General features: G+C 45.2%; 2 protein-coding genes across 2 annotated transcripts in view; both read right to left on the minus strand.

Moving 5' to 3' along the window:
• Positions 1 to 2,805: 2,805 nt before the first annotated feature.
• BLOC1S2 (biogenesis of lysosomal organelles complex 1 subunit 2) lies at positions 2,806 to 9,800 on the minus strand. Its single transcript, XM_004268455.4, has 5 exons — positions 9,672 to 9,800; positions 9,191 to 9,307; positions 5,740 to 5,859; positions 4,960 to 5,064; positions 2,806 to 3,632 (listed from the first exon to the last, which is right to left on the minus strand). Exons 1-5 carry the CDS (start codon positions 9,766 to 9,768, stop codon positions 3,601 to 3,603), a joined length of 471 nt encoding a protein of 156 aa, XP_004268503.2. The 5' UTR covers positions 9,769 to 9,800; the 3' UTR covers positions 2,806 to 3,600.
• Positions 9,801 to 9,944: 144 nt separating this feature from the next.
• PKD2L1 (polycystin 2 like 1, transient receptor potential cation channel) overlaps positions 9,945 to 17,466 on the minus strand; it is a 167,992-nt gene continuing 160,470 nt past the window's right edge. The window contains 8 exon segments of the mRNA XM_049697126.1: positions 9,945 to 12,309; positions 12,988 to 13,111; positions 13,363 to 13,481; positions 14,255 to 14,381; positions 15,534 to 15,655; positions 15,865 to 15,963; positions 16,818 to 16,938; positions 17,236 to 17,417. Of these exon segments, the coding sequence (XP_049553083.1) occupies positions 12,166 to 12,309; positions 12,988 to 13,111; positions 13,363 to 13,481; positions 14,255 to 14,381; positions 15,534 to 15,655; positions 15,865 to 15,963; positions 16,818 to 16,938; positions 17,236 to 17,417 (1,038 nt within the window). The 3' untranslated portion in view covers positions 9,945 to 12,165.

Genomic DNA, 17,466 nt, shown 5'->3' on the forward strand with positions numbered 1-17,466 from the left:
TTCCGATTGTAATTTTTTACTTGGGGGCAGTTGAAATTATTGAATTGCTAGAAAACTCTCTGTACGGTGTTGGCCCCAACCTAATGATGTAACTCTCGTGGGCAAGACAGACCAAATAAATAAATATTTAAAAAAAAAAAAGAGTACATGGGAAATTTGTAATACACGATTTTATTTTATTTCATTTTTTTGGCCACACCAAGGGCACCTGGGATCTTAGTTCCCCTACCAGGTATGGAACCCGCGCCCCCTGCAAGTGGAAGCACGGAGTCTTAATCACTGCACAACCGGGGAAGTCCCTCTAGTCTCTTTTAATCTACGATGGCCCACCTACCTTTTGTTTTTCATGACATTGAGTTTTTTGGAGAATTCAGGCCTTATTGGTTGGAGACAACAGTGTTTAAGGAAATGGAAGAGTTCCTGACAACTGAGGGGCATGGGAGACTCACGAAATGCAGCCAAGCAATTCAAAATTAACTAAAACTTAAAATAAGTTTAAGGAAGAACAACAAAGTTCTGATTTTCCTCACAACTTCTACAATGCTTTTTTGGGAAAAATCAAGTTAACTGCCTTAAAATATTGATGCCTCTGTACTGCTGTCACATTGATATTTTTTCTGCTCTGGAGGTAATACAGCCCAGCCTAGTAGTAGAGGTCAAGACGGAATCTTGAAGAAGAATAGAAGTTTATCAAGCATGGGCAGGTGATAATTTCAGGAAGAGGAAACCTCAGTTAAGATATGAAAACTCATCCATAGAATTCTGTGTTATATTTTTTCTAAATTGAGGTATATGGAATTCAGTGTTATCTTTGCAACTTTCCAGCAAATCTAAGTCTGTTGTAAAGTAGAAAGTTTATGGGAAAAAAACTCATCCATTCGAATTTAAGGTAGCTCAATACAGTGTTAAGTGTCAGAGTAACAGGGAATGAAATTGAAAAAAGGAATAAAATAGGGGCCTTGTATGCATGCTAGGAAATCTGGCTTTAGAAAACACATTCTTCCCAAGTGCACATGGAACATTCTCCAAGATAGATCATGTATTAGGCTACAAGTCTGAATAAATTCAAGAAGATAGAAATTATATCAAGTATCTTTTCTAAGCACAATGGCATGAAACTAGAATCCAGTAATAGGAGAAAAATTGGAAATTCACAAAAACATGGAAATTAAATAACATACTCTTGAACAACAAATGGACAAAAAGAGATCAAAAGGAAAATCAAATGAAACAAATGAAAATGGAAACACAACATACCAAAACTTGTGGATATAGCAAAAGCAGTTCTAAGAGGGACGTTTACAGCTGTAAATGCCTATATCAAGAAAAAATAACCTCAAATAAACCTCAAGGAACTAACATTACACCTCAAGGAACTAGAAAAAGAACAAACTAAGCCCAAGGTTAGCAGATGGCAGGAAATAATAAAAATTAGAGCAGAAATAAATGCAATAGAGAAATGGAGAATAATGAAACTAAGAGTTGGTTTGGAAAAGATAAACAAAACTGACAAAACTTTAGCTGGACTAACCAAGACAAAAAGAAATTAGGACTCAAATAAATAAAGTTATGAATGAAAGAGAAGACTACAGAAAGACAAAGACTATGGAAGCAATTATCTGCCAACAAACTGGACAACCTAGAAGAAATGGATACATTCCTAGAGACATATAACCTACCAAGATTGAGTCATGAAGAAAAAATCTGAACAAGTCAATAATATGTAACGATTTTGAATCAGTAATCAAAACCTCCCAACAAAGAAAAGCCCAGGATCAAATGGTTTCACTGGTGAATTCTAACAAACACGTAAAGAATTAATGCCCCCCCCAAGAAAAAGAATTAATGCTGATCTTTCTCAAACTCTTCCAAAAAAATTGAAGAGGGAACACTCCCAAACTCATCTTATGAGGTGAGCATTACCCTGATACCAAAGCCAGATAAGGATACTGAAAAGAAAACTACCGGCCAATATCCCTGATGAATATAGATGTAAAAATTCTCAAGATACTAGCAAACCAAACTCAACAGCACATTAAAAGACATATGCCATGATCAATTGGGATTTATCCCTGGGATGCAAAGATGATTCAACACACACAAATCAATAAATGTAATATACTACATTAATAGAATGAAAGATTAAAACTGGTAATTTCAGCTCTATCTTGGGAGAACCCTATATCATAAATATAATTGGGGATGTTGTCCACTTTATGTATATCAATTTCAAAATGCTAGTTTGTGTCAGGATGTGTATCTGGCTAAATGCTTCAAATCTTGTATGAAAAAGTTATAGAAAGTTTAATAAAGAGCCAAAGAGAATTACATTAGACTAGTTCACCCTCAGAAACACAAAATACGAAATACTTATTAAAAGTTTGGTTTCTAAGTTTAAAAAGTCTGGCTTTTTCAAAGAGGCCAGGAGAAGTCATGAAAGAAATCTAAGCAGGAGAAATGTGGCCAGTTTACATTTTAGAAAGATTGGTCTGCCAGCAGCCTGGACTGCAGGTTGGAGGGATATGTAAGGTAAGACCACAGCAATAGTCCAGAGAAGAAGGGGATAAATGATGGTGGACTAGAACTTAAATGGTGGGAAATGACAAAAACAGAACTAAGAACTCTTTTGGAGATGGAATTGGGGACCTCAGGCACCTTCCTAACCACTAACACCCAACTCTGGATTTGGTTGACTGTCTTCCAAACTAGACTGGTCAGTCAGTATCCTCCATCCACTGATGTCTTTAGTCTGAAAGGAAAACAGGTCCCTGCGAGCCCCCACTGACCCTGCAGACACAGTAGGAAGATATTTTATAAAAATGCTTTATTTAATGAGTAGCAGCCCGAGTGGCAGCCCTACCTCCCCACCTAACACGTACACACACGTACACATCCTGTCCTTATATTTCCAAAAGGGAGCACATGCCAAGATGATATCCATCCCCAGCCATCTGACTCATACACAGAACAGACAGGAGGGGCCCATCACATACACCAAACTATTGCAACAACACTCCTTTCACTGTTTCTCTTCAGTCTAGAAGACTTGGCCTGAAATTGTTTTAAGATTTTCTGTTATTTGCAATGTTATGGAAATGTAAATTACTGACATTCACAAGGTGACAAACTGTCAAGAACAAGACTGTTTTGTTTTCCTTTTTAAATTTAGAATCTTGTTAGCAATACATTACATCCTTAATAGAAAAAAACAACCAGTTACGCAGTAACTCAAAAACCAACCATTTGAGAAAATAATGTAGTAATCAACTGCTACCAGGGAAAACAGGCCTGCTCATTTGATTCTACTGGCAAGTCCAGGTTTATGCAAATTTGAGAGAGTCTCTGTCCTGAATGGATGATGAAGCATTCAAGTAAAAGGTAAGGAGTTATAAGCGTGAGTTTTTGAGGGATTCTGACTCAGAAGAAGTTCTTCCAGGAGTAGCCACAGTCCTTCAGTTTACTCCAATGTTGTGAAGTTTCTGGGACAACCAGCATAGCTGCCTTTTGAGGAGTTTTGACAATTCATCAGCCTCAAGATTCAGGTCTTATAAAACATTCTTCCCACATTAAAAAAGACTTTGTCCCACAGGAATAAGTTTTTCATCGCTTCTCCAGCTTCTTGTATTTGGCTTCTGTAGGGGGGAGAGGGAGAAGAAGTTATACCTTTTAAAATCGGCTCTTACAAAGATACTTTTCAGTTAGCATTTCTAGGTAAATTCAAAAACGTCTATTACATTAAAAAAATCTATTAACTTCAGTCCTCTTAGCTGTCCAAACTGTATCCAAATTATAGGCATACCTATATGGCAACTCTCATATTAGCTAAGGACAGATATTTGGATATCTGTCCAAATATAATCAATGTGCACAACTTAAGGAGTCAAATATACACACACAGAACTGAGCACCTAACATGAGTTCCCTAAGCTCTAACCCTATCAACAGTACCTGGTCAGATGCTCCACCAGGGTTAAGCAGACCTACTGGCACTTGAGCCACCAGAAGCCCTACAAAGCACAGGAAATGGCCTCTCCAGGCTCTGTCCCAGGCACCCTCTGAGAGCCAGACTGGGACTTTCAAGAAGTATGTTTCACCTTTTATTTTCTTATCCCTACCCCTCACTCTAGGAAAACAATTTTGAAAGATACAGAAATTTAAAAGACCATCAAATAAACCTCAATGTTATGGATTCCCTTTTTCTTTAAAACCTTGAAAGCATCTGGCACAAGGCCTTCTAAAGTTCACAGTCACCATTTAGTAAATCTAATTGTGGACAATGAAACTGCTAACTACCACGCATGTCTCAGTCTGCTACAAACCAATCTTTTGAAGTAGTCAACTACTGTCAATGATAAAAATAAAATAATCTGTAAATTATATCTAGGCTAAAAACAACTGCATTATTTTTAATCATGGATATAAGAGCCAGAGTCAATTAACAAGGCATCAGTACTAGTGCCAGTTTCCTCCTTAAAGGAAAAGTAACCCTTCAAGAAAGCCTTGATTGACTACTCTGTTTCTTAAGACATGTATCTACGTTATTAAAGATGCTTCAGCCTGCTGAACCACAATAAAGAGCTTGAGCTTTGTAATCAATCAGACCTAGTTTGAAATACAGCTCTTCTATATACTAGCTTTGTGTCCTTAAGCAAGTTATAACCCCTTCAACCACAGTTTCCTCTTCAATAGAATGGGGATAAAAATCATGTACTTACCTCAGAGACTGAAGGATAAAAAACATAACAGACGCAAAATATTAAGAACAGTGCCTGATATATCATTAAGTACTCAGGAAATGTTATTTTATTATTGTCACTAATAAAAAGTTACTTTCAAGAGGTTTTGTGAAGATTAAAATAGATCACGGTAGGCACATCATAAATGTTAACCATCTTATTATACAAGGTCATACTGGCAGGAGGGTACTCATCAAATCAAAACAGAAATAAAAATGGTTACCCAGTTTTTTTGAATACGCATCCAACTTGTAGGCTGCCTGCTCAAGAGCTGCTACCTGCTCCTCAATTACATTGATCTGATCCAGATAAGGCTGTAGTCCAGCATCTTTAAAAACAAAGACAGACCACAGGTTTATACAACATCAACAAGGAGTGCAGAAAAAAGTGGAAAGTAAGCATGCTAGTGTCTCTCCAGCTCTGCCTAAGACAGAGTGGGTGGAGTGACATGATTCTGATCACTAGCAGGCAGACGCCTTAGAAGACAGTAGCTAGCTGATCAGGTATGACGGTGACCTAAACAAAGTTAAGTCTCTCTCATCTACTGGTTTTCCTCTCTTAAATTCCTTGCTCCTCAAGCAATCTTTCCGTTACTGATTCGGTTTCTTGGGTACTCCCAGACCAAGAAGGAGAGCCCTAAAGACAGGGAACACAAGTATAAGTCAATGGGGAAATATATTCTACCAGTCTAAAGCAGCATTTTCCAATTATAGATGTTCTGGTTTTCTGTTTATAAAGTAGTCCTTTATAGGTTTCACTGTTAAATTAATTCACTGTTTTTCCAGGAATAAACAGATCAAATCAAGATGCAGAAGCAGAAATAACCATACCACCAAAGCATGCTAATCCTCACAATGGAAGAAATTCACCTTAATTTTCTAATTCACTTTTAGAAAATGAGCTCCCTGAGGACAGGGGCCATGTTCCCTTCCCTTCTCCACTGCCCCAAGCACAAAAGAACATTAACTACAAACACGTTTAATTGTAAAAAATTATTACTTACACTTCTGGTTTAAGTCCTTTAAGTTTCTACTAATGTTTATAGCAATATCTTTCATTTCAAGATACTTCAGGCTGGTTAGTTTATTCATATTTTCCAGAAGCTTATAGTCTTCACTGGTGGCTTTAAAACAAACAGAAGAAAAAAAAAACAAAACAGAAGATGTGATGCCTTTAAGATCTTTTTAGATAACTAGAATGTGGAATTAACTACCAAATGGTAGTTCAAGGCAGGACCTAGGGATTGTCAAAGAAGCAGGCCACTTTTGATCTATGACATTTATACTCAGCCTATGTACTCTAAATGTCTAAGCAGAAATTCAGGCAACAATCAGCAAACTATTTAAACCAAATAAAATCCAGAAGCTTCAGGATCTTAGTTAGAAAGGAAAATGATAAACTCATGTACCAAGAAAAGGGAGGTGAAACAGTCTTGGTACTTCTACAACATGAAAACATATAATTTGGCAGACTGCAGCATAAATACGTATATATATCAAAATATATATAAAGTCAACTAGGACCTCAACACTTCTTAGCAACTCATTTATTACTTGTGATTCTGTACTCCATTTTATACACTGGCTTCCAAACCATTTGCCTGCTTCTCACATCCTCAATTCCCTTCCCCATCCCTACTCAAAGCAAATGGCCTTTACTCCAACTTTCCCAAAAGCCAAGCCCACTTACATAAACTGCCTCAATCTTTCTGCCTCACTTCCAAACTTCTCTGTACCCCAGTGTCTTCTCAAGAGGCAGAAGCGTTCCTGTTCTCGCCACGACAGCTCCTCCTCCTGTGCGCCGATCCCAACCCTTCTACCTCTTCAGGGCCTCTCTTCAGTATCTCCTTTCCCTTGCCCTTCCAAACTCTCTCTCCATCCTGGCACCTTCCTCTCTATCTAGAAATATATTCCGGTTTCCTCCAGCCCAAAAGCACTCCCTCTATTGTACACCTACATCATTTGCTCAGTAAAGCAAAGGAGCTTCACTGCTAACCCTTCTGAAAGAGTAGCTTACACTCACTGCTTCCTACTCCTCACCATTCACTCATGTAAACCCTTCCAGTCTGGTCTCTGTCCCCACCACCCAGAAAAATGACAAGCTCCAAGGTCATCAGTGCTCTCTGAACCACCAAATCCATGGCCTTTTCTCAGTTATTATACTCCTGGGCCTCTCCATAACATCTGACACTACTGATCTCTCTCTCTTCATGAAACACTCATTTCCCTCGGCTGCTATAGCATTTTCTAACTGCTCTTTTTGAGTTTCTATACCAGATCTCTTCTCATCTAACCCCCTTAACTATCAGTTCTCAACTTTCCCTCAGCTGTGACACATGGCTGATGTTTACATGGGTGGCACATTTCCATGGGCATTCCCAGGGTTATGCTAGCTTCCTTTCAAACTCAAAAAAGTATCTGTATAGGTAAGAATGACAATCATAGGGAAATTACAATCCACTTAAAATTCATTTTGTAATAAATCATTTGGAAACCTAGGGACTTTAAGTACTGTTAATAAAAACAAATTAATTGCCCAGTACAGGCATTTCCTGAGATTTTAGTCCAGGTCCTCTTACCTACCTCTATGGTCTTCCCTGGCAGTCTCATTCTGCACAGCCTCAACTCACTCTGCTATGCAGGTGACTTCCAAATCTGTTTCTCCTGCTCTGACCACTGTCTGAGCTCTGGATTCACATGTTGAAGTCACCTGGATGTCTTGATAACAGTCACTTGAGTGTCCCAGTAATAACTAAAATCAGCCAAGTCAAAACTGAAAATATTATTTTCACACTAAACATGGTTCCTCTTTCCAACCTGCCTATTTTGGCTGATGACACCACCCAGGCTTAAAACTGCAGACACATCTTAAGCTGCTCCCATCCCTTAACACCCACTTCAACAAGTCCTATAAATTCCACTTCTATAATGTTCTTGCATCCATGCTCCCCTCCCCATTCCTTTTACCATCACTCTGTCACAGACGGTTACTTTTCATCTGAAATATTGCTCTTCTGTGTCTCCTCCATATCCATACTCTCACTGCTATCAAATGAGTCTCTCTCAAACAAGGGTCACACACTCAAATACCCAGGAGCCAACAATATTATGTAAATGAGTGAAGCAAGCCAGGTGTTTGCATTTTAAATGCAAGATTACTCACTTCTACAAAGAAATACACTCTCCCACTTCTTGGAACCTATGATCCTCTTAGTCTTAGTCTATCATTTACTTTACCAATTTTGATAGACATTGGTACAGAAAACCATTTCTGTACCACTACTAAAAAAACAACAATAAGAACAGTAATAAATGGCAACTGACACCAGGTCTCAGTTAAAGGGAGAAAACAGGGAGTAGTTGGGGACAAACTGCACAGCGCTGGTCCATTTAAAGGAGACAATGCCCAACTCTAGCCAATTAGAGCCTTGCAAGAATGGGGGACTACTACTGCCAATTCTTTGGAATTTTTAAAGAAAAGCCAAAAAAAAAAAAAATCTAGATTTTGTTGCTTGGTTTCTTTTGCTCAGAAATAAACAAATAAATAAAGAGGCTGTTGGAGACTCAACCCCTCCTGTTCTGCACCAAGCATTTTCCCATACATTCTGGTTCATACATTTAGCTCACAGCAACTTCCTGGGGAAGTGAAACAACATAACAGCCTTTATGAAAAGCCACACTGGACCAGACTTCATTTTTTAGATCCTCCTCCACACATGGGTCATGTGTTCACCTGGAAATACACACTGGACCAAAAAATTAATCATGTCCCAAAGGGTGGGAGAGACGAACCTAATAGATCCTTAAATATGCAGGTCACTCCCCATTTCCCTGTAACCTCGTAAATACACCTGCTCAGCCAACAAACTGCTTGCTTATACCACCTCACTCACCAGTCGTTTCCCACTTTTTGGCCAATCAATCGCTTTACAGCCCTGTTCAAAATGCACCTCCCCCAAAGGAGCACTTCTTGATGAATTCTTTTTTGTTTTCTCAGCCTCAGTCTACACTACGGAGGCCTGCAGGGCTCTATTAAGTATTCTTATGTGTTTCTGTACCGAATTTTTTTTATTCAAGTACAGTTGATTTACAATGTTGTGTTAATCACTGCTGTACAGCAAAGTGATTCAGCTATACGTATATATACATTCTTTTTTCTTTACATTCCTTTCCATTATGGTTTATCATAGGCTATTGAATATAGTTCTCTGTGCTATGCAGTAGGACCTCGTTGTTTATCCTGTGTTGCTGGAAGTAATTCGTGAATTTCTCCAGGGAACGGATGGACTTCTTTCCTACTCATTCCTGACCTCCCCAAAGTTTCGAGGTGTGTGGGGTTAGGGAGGGAGCCGCAGACTGACGCTGCTAAAGCACCTCACAGGCCTACCAGGGCCAAACCCCAGCTCCAGCGAGTGGTGCCTGGAACTTGCGGAATCAACCCGGACCCCGCCTCACCCGTCAGTTCCCCAGTCAGGTAAGTTGCCATCTTGGAGAACATGTCCCGGCAGAGTTCAGTGATGTCAGCCTCAGCGGGCTCCTTTGCTTCCTCAGCGGTCTCCACGGCGGCATCATCTGGATCAAAAGAGAATGAGTAAGGGTCCCGCCCTGCCCTGGTCCTAATCTAGCCACAGACGCCTCTCCCTACATCCCTCCACCTGTCCTCATTGCATCAAATCGGCTCCATTCTCCATGTGCCGTAATTTCGAGTCCCTCACTTCGTCCCTGCCCCACCTGGCACGCCAACTCTGCTCCCTTGCACCGGCCTCAGCTCACACTCTACCCCGCGGCCAAACCTTCTCAGTCGCCCTGACGGGACAAACACGCGTACACACAGGCGCGCCCCTCCGACCTGCCCGCTCCCGCCAGGCACCTCGGGCCCGTAACCCAGAGCCCCAGGCCTCCCACTGGACACTTCGTCCCCATCCACTCCGCATACCCCGAACGGGCTCCTCGCGGTGGGTCTCTGGGACACCCTCGGCCGCCGCCGCCATGCCCGGCCCCGTGCTGCTTCTGGGTCTGGGATGCCTGCGCATGCGCGCCGGGCGTGCCCCGCCCTCCCCGCCCGGAGTTCATTGCCCTGTGAGTCTGCGCTTCTGGGCTAAGCCATACCGCAAGGAATGAGTGATAGCCAAGCGTAGGCACCAAGCCGAATTTGAAGCTAAAATAAGCTTCGTGAGTCGATCAGATGCCAAGAGTCCGATGTCTGGAACAAAGGATGCGCTCAATTCTGCGGCCACTCCCTGGCGGAATCACTAGCCTAGTAAGACCTCTCTGGGATGGGTCGAGCCCAGTGCGGCCTGCTGACTAAAATAACCGGAGACTAGTTAGCCCCACCCCAGAGAATCCTCACCCCGGCTGCTATTAGTCACTGAAAGACTGCTCAAGGAATCCTTGCTTTTGAAGATAGTCTCATCTAGGCTCTGGGAAACCTTCAGGCATTATCCCTGAGCCGAAATACTCTCCCTTCCTATGTCCTAGGTTAATATCGGCTCATTGGACCTTTTTTCCCAAACTTCAGTCTGGCACCTACACCTCTTGGGTTGATACAGCGTTTCTTTGTTTATTTACTTTTGGCTGTGTTGGGTCCTTGTTGCTGCGCATGGGCCTTTTCTAGTTGCAGCGAGTGGGGGCTACTCATCATTATGGTGCATGGGCTTCTCATTGCTGTGGCTTCTCTTCTTGCGGAGCATGAGCTCTAGGCTTGTGGGCTTCAGTAGTTGTGGCTCGCAGGCTCTAGAGCACAGACTCGGTAGTTGTGGCGCACGGGCTTAGTTACTCCGTAGCATGTGGGATCTTCCAGACCAGGGCTCGAACCCGTGTCCCCTGCACTGGCAGGCGGATTCTTAACCACTGCTCCACCAGGGAAGTCCCGAAACAGCCTTTCTTGAAGAAAGCTTAGATCATAATTTTTTAGGACTGAGGATACACTCTGGTTATCTTAATTGCATTCAGCTGTTTCACAAGACTTCTGGGTGTATAGATTGTATTTGATGGGATGGGAGAATGCAGGTGGGTGAAGGGAATGGATGAAAAAAGAAACTGGAGAGCAATGGAAGGTGCAGAATGAGGGAGGGATAAAGGTCATAGGGGCAGAGAGAGGGGATAGATATCAGGTCTCAGGATGCAGGCCTATACATCCAGAATCTTGGTGTAGGAGTTTTTTGTCTTATTCCTACTTATCCTCCATCTGCACTCTCACTGCCCACACCCAACAGCGCACACATGCACACACAAACACACACACCATAATCTCTTCACTCTAAGGACCAGGCCTCCCTAGGTCACTGTCTCCACTCCCTCCAATGGTAGTGTCCACTATTTCAAACTATTCCTATGAGTCAGAAATTTTTCTTTCAGAACTCCTGGGGCAGCCAGCTTCTTCACATTGTCACTGCCTCAACTCTACACCTCCCAGCAGGGATGAGCTTTCTCCAGCCCAGGTACAAGGATGGTTCACAGTTCGGGACCCTCTTCTTTCCCCTGCAGTCCCCGAAGCAAGTGCAAAGTCCTGGTTTTCCTAAGGATTTTTATTGATAATCACCAGGCAAACCCACATTGTCCTATGGAAGAGAGTCAGAGTCCCCCACATTTTATCCAAATATCTCGGAATCCTGAGGTCATTTCTTTGCCAGCTTCTCCTCAGGCTCCATCTCTGTCCTGGTTTACAACCCCCTCAGTGTTCAGTGACATGTCTGGAGGTAGGCTCTTCCACTGAGTCTTCCTGGACTTTTTTTTTTTTTTTTTTGCGGTACGCGGGCCTCTCACTGCTGTGGCCTCTCCTGTTGCGGAGCACAGGCTCCGGATGCGCAGGCTCAGCGGCCATGGCTCACGGGCCTAGCCGCTCCGCGGCATGTGGGATCTTCCCGGACCGGGGCACGAACCCGTGTCCCCTGCATCGGCAGGCAGACTCTCAACCACTGCGCCACCAGGGAAGCCCATCTTCCTGGACTTTGCTGGGGAAGGCTAGGGGAGGTCACCACTCCAACTCCTCTGCAACATTGTACTCTCCCCACAAGAGAAAGTGTCCTCTCTGGCTTCCCCTTCTCTTTCACAGGGAAACCCTATAGGGAAGACATGAACCCCATGGGTACTGGCAGTAGATCTCTAGATGCACAGAGGAAAAGGTTCACTGGCAAGTAGGAAGACATCTAGATATTGCTGTTCTCTCAGCTTCTACTTTTTTCACAAATCATGGCTATCGAGATGCTTAGGAAAGTTATTACCCTCCTTTCCTTTATTATTTTTTATTGACTTTAAAAAAAATCATCACAGCAGAGTTCAGAGCACAGGGAGTGAGAGGCCCAGCGGGAGGTATTTCACAGAGTTACACACAGAAACGTTGGCTCAGAAGGCCAGGCACAGGGCGGGACTCAGCAGCAGCAGTGGTGGAACCCGCTGCCCTAGAAGTGGAGGGCGTGTGCTGAGGGGGCTTATGGGGAGGTGGTGACAGAGGAGCCTGCTGTCTGATGCTTTAGGACCCCTCCCCCACCACTCTCCTGCCCGCCCTGGAGTCCCCAGGGGGCTGGAGTCACAGCTGGGGCTGCCTGCAGGTGCTCCCAAATGCCTTGTTCCCGCTGTTGGAAGAAAAAGTGACAGGTCATTTGGAGGAGGAGTTTGTGTCCCACTTTTCCTTTTACCTGGATCTGTTTCTCCAACCCCAGACACTCTCCTAGAGGCTAAGGCTGCCCTCAAGGCCAGAGCAACCAACTTCAGGTCTTCCCTCCAACCCCCACCTCCACGATTCACTGACTACTGGGAACATGTTGCCCCAGGAGCCTGAAACATTGGTCTTTCAAAAATGTTTTGCCTCGGGCTTCCCTGGTGGCACAGTGGTTAAGAATCTGCCTGCCAATGCAGGGGACACAGGTTCGAGCCCTGGTCCGGGAAGATCTCACATGCCTTGAAGCAACTAAGCCCGTGCACCACAACTACTGAGCCTGTGCTCTAGAGCCTGCAAGCCACAACTACTGAGCCCACGTGTCACAACTACTGAAGCCTGTGCGCCTAGAGCCCGTGCTCCGCAACAAGAGAAGCCACTGCAATGAGAAACCCGTGCACCGGAACAAATAGTAGCCCCCGCTCGCCGCAACTAGAGAAAGCCAGCACACAGCAATGAAGACCCAACGCAGCCAAAAACAAATAAATAAATAAATGTATTTTAAAAAAAAATGTTTTGCCTCTACCCACTGAGTGGAAAAGCTGGTAGAGTTCAACTGTGGGAGCCGAGAGGATCCAGGTGAGAGATCACTCACCATGCCTGGAAAGGGAGCCAGCTGCCCTTTCTTCTCCAGCGTCGGCAGCTTTGAGCCCATGGCATCAATCTGGGTCATGACTCCTTCCAGGACAGTCTCCAGCTGCACAACTCTCCTTGTGAGCCTGTGCAAGATTTGAGAGAGACCAAGGGAGCAGAAACGTGTGTGGAGGGCTGGGTGATTCCAGGGATAGGGGGTACAGAAGAGTGTGTGTCTGGATGGGAGCAAGGAAGGTAAGGCCCAGCCTTGTCAGGAGAATTAAAGGGGGAGAGGGGTTTTCCCTGGGGTAGTACAGGGAATTGGAAGGCTGTGGAAAGAAGCTCAAGGTAGGATGACATAAACACAGTCAGCCCCGGGCCCCCGGGCTGCACGTACATGTAGAATTCTTCTCCTGAAACCCAGCCACCTGCTTTGGCAGCCTCTGGACTCGACTCGCCTGGTGGGCTACTCACACTGGACCGGTGCAGGTTCTCAGTCTCAGCGGTGAGGGCCACCTGATCAGGAGGTCAGAGAGCAGAGAGAAGATGACTGGGAAGCCGTCAGGTCCTGCTCCATCACCTGCTCTACCGGGCTCGCAGGACCGGGCTTCGGGCTCCAGTGCTTGCTATTCCCCTTCCCTCTCAGACTCTGGAGACAACAGAATCAGAATGGTCATGCTGAACACAAAGCTGGCCTAACCTCTGGGAGAGAATCACCTCCACAAGGAACAAAACACAAGCTCCCTGAAGCATTGATGAATGAGGCGCTCACTAGAAGCCAACTCCGTTTGGGAGAGCAGGGACAGTGTCCTGGCACTGTTCCTTTTACCCTTGGCTTTTTGGTCTATACTGGATAGGGATGAAGCAGGCATAGCAGGGGCAGCTAAGGATCAGAGTTGGAGAACCCCAAGGAGGAGGCAGCTGCTCAGAAGGAATTGTCAGGGATTCTCAGACAATTGGTCCTTTTCTCCCTAAGACGACGTTTTAGAGCAATGGTGATCAACCTTGGCTATGCACTGCAGTCACCTGGGGGGTTGTAAAAAGGACTGATGGCTGGGCCTCCCAACTCCCCCAGAGATTCTGGTCTAGGGTGTGTGGCCTGAGCATGAGGATTTTTTTAAAGCTCTCCGGGGAGTTCTAATATGCAGCAGTTTGAGAACCACTATTCTAGAGAGCTCTTTCCTGCCCATCTGTCAGAGGACTTCCAGTTTGGGCTTGTGTTCCAGGTGTGCTGGCAGGGAGGGTAGGGTGAGCAGTTTCCTCGTAGCCTGTCCACCAGCCAGGCTCACCCTTTCCTCCTCCAGGTCCTGCCGCATTTCTTCCTGCTCTTTCTCATCCAGGATGTGATTCCCATCTTAGTCAAACCTGGTGAAGGCAGCCGTGAGCTCAGTGATCTCATGCTCTATGTGCCCCAGCCTGAGGAGAACATGGTGGTAAAATGACTTCTGACCTGCCATGGCTGGGAGCTTTCCGTTATGGACTCCCCACTCTTTTTTGCTAGACTCTGGCAAGAGCCTTGCTCTCTAGGGAAGAAGGGGGCCACACGAGAAAGCCAGGATATCCAAGATGTAGCGATTTGATCCCCCAAGAAATCACTTGAATCTATTTCTTCCTTCCCTGACTCCTGCTGACTAGGTTCAGGCCCTCATGATCTCCTAAAGGAATTACTGCGAAATCTCTTTGCCTCCAGATAACCTTCCCTCTCCCCCACACCCCCTGCCCTATGGTCTTCCCTTCCCCTGAAATCCATCCTTCATAATGCAATTAGAGTAATTAACCTTTCTAAAGTACAAGACTAAATATACCCCTTCCCTGCTTAAAATCCCTCCTGGGCACCCTATTCTTTGAATAGAGTAGTGGTGTTCAAGGCTTTTCCCAGTGTGTACTTAGCCCATTTCTCTGGCCTCATCTGCTCTGCCCGACCTTTCATCTGATACCTTGCAATGCTCAGCTACTTATTACTCCTGTGTATGTTGCTCAATTTCATACCTCTTTGCCTTTGTATATGCTTTTATTACCCCATGCTCCCTCTCTTCTAGTTACTTCTATTGTGGAACTTGTTCAGTGATTCTGTTTATTTGCTTACAGACTCTATGAACTCCTGGAGGACAAAGACTTTGTCTCATTCAACTGTGTGCCTGGCTCACAGCTGGTGCTCACAGTATATTTGTTCAATGCTTGTTAATATGTTTGACTGGGAAGCAGGGAGAGGATGGCTAAGGAAATAGACCTGTGTTTGTGGGGGAGCATAGAAGTAAGATCAGAGTTTTATGCTGATCTTAGTTGGGAATGAGGGACGTATATGATGATTAGGGTATCATTATTACACTAGTCCTAAGAGTTGTTCAACAAGGTCCAGAATATCATAGAACATTGTCAGAGTCCTTTAAACCAAGGGCACAGTTCTGAAGGTCAGGATCAGAGACCTATAAACCAAGGTCAAAGGCCTGTAAGCCAAGGTCAAAGGCCCACTGTCCAAGGTCAGAGGCTTATAGGCAAAGGATGTATGCTTGAGGGTCAAGGACTTACAGACCAATGTCAGGGAAGGTTGGATCTCTGGGTGCTCACTCCTTCAAGGTGTTGGTGAAATCCTCAAACTGGATCTTCTGCTCCCCACCCTGCAGAACCTTCTGCACGTCTGAAACCTGCTCCTTCCTCAGATGCAGCCTCAGGAGGGCCTTGTTGTAGCCCTGGAAGGGGAAAGGAAACAGGCACCAGTTCCCACAGCCTCCTCTTCATCTCTTACTCCCACGCCCACCCACAGGGTGACAGGATCCCAGGGATAAGCTGAAGGCACACATGGGCACAGGCCCCTAACCAGTCAGGCACAGACCAGGACACAGAGCCTCGGACCTGGGCCCTGATGCACATGTGTGGCTCAAGGAGACCAAGTAGTCACCTGTTTCAGGAGGTCCGAAAGCTGTAGCTCATCCTTCTGTCCAGCCAACTCCTCTTTGACCTCTGAGTATGTGTCATTGATGATGGCCAGAAACATATTCTGGAGGATAAAACAGGGACTGGGGTCCTTACTCCCAGACCCATTAACAGCATCGAGCCCATTGACCCTATTAATGTCCCAGACACATGTTCTAAAAGGGCCAGTGCTTTCAGCCAGCTCTGCAGCCCACTAATCCCCACATCTCTGGGTCCCCAGAGCCCAGCCTTTCAGCACAATTCTGTTACAGATGGGTCATGCTCCCTCATCAACCGGGTGTCCTCACTCAACTGCTGCAGTAACGACCACAAAGATACCCCAACATATGCCACAGACCCCCTCCATGTAAGAGTCCACCAGTCACTGAAGCCAGAAACTTTCCACAGTGAGAGTAAAATTGTGCTCTCTTTACCATCCATCCCCAATCCATGTCTGTATCCCCATCCACTGATCAAATAAAGAAACACACTGGCTTTCCTGATAAAAATCAAACCCAGATCTTTCATGGTTGGCAGGGAGAGAGAGCAAATACAACAGTGGTAGTAGAAAAAGCCAGAGATCCCCAGAGGAAGGGGAGTCTTAGAGAATAGGCGGAGAAGCTTCTAGGGGCAGTCTCTTCTCCTCATGAGGCACTTTTCCTTCTCCTTCCATCCTTGGAGGATAGGGGTTTGATTTTAGTGAGGGAGCCTGCAGATTTCCTTATACTGTGCAAACTGCCTAACTGTGCTGACCACACATTAGCCAGCTCTCAGAAGATCCGGAAGCTCTTCCCTCCCCCACCTCTCCACCCTTGATTTGAGAAACCCATCATAATCATTAGTGCAGAACATGGAGGGGGGTCAAACCCCCACCCTGCAGGCCATCCACGTCTCCACCCCTCAGGTTCCCAAATCCCCACCCCTCAGAGGGACCCTCACGAGGAGCACAAAGAAGACGAAGAAGACATAGGTGAAAAAGTAGGCTGGTCCCAGGATGCGGCTGGCATTGTTGATAGCATTGTAGTCAAAATCCCCAAGGATGATCCGGAACTGAGTGAAACTTAGAGACCGGGGTCTGGGACTCACCCAGAGCCCGACCACAACGCTGACCCCATCCCAATTTCCTCCCTACCGCTCTTCAGTGAACTCAGACCCGTCCCTGCACCTCCGCCCAATCTGATGGAGACAGAACAGGGTGCAGAGACACTGAGCACACACACCAGGGCTTCCAGGAACTCACACAGATGCTTAAGCACAGACACGCCCACGTCCACATACCCAGCTGCCCCAAGGATACACACATCCACAGAGCTGGAGGGTGAGGGGCCAGGGAGGAGTGAAGGGGCAGAACACACACATGCACTTGATGAAAGTGTTGAAGCTTTCCACTTGGGTCCCAAAAAGCAGGTAGCCCAGCTGGGCGTAGGCAAAAAACACGATGAAGAACATGACGGCGAAGCCCAGGATGTCCTTGGCACAGCGGGCCAGCGTGGAGGAGAGCTGGGTCATGGTCTTACTGAAGCTGATGTACTTGAATATCTGGAAGGGCCATGTTGAACCAAGCAATTAGGGAAGAAAACAGAAAAGC

The sequence above is a fragment of the Orcinus orca genome, chromosome 14 (genome assembly GCF_937001465.1).
Source record: "Orcinus orca chromosome 14, mOrcOrc1.1, whole genome shotgun sequence".
Classification (NCBI taxonomy): Eukaryota; Metazoa; Chordata; class Mammalia; order Artiodactyla; family Delphinidae; genus Orcinus; species Orcinus orca.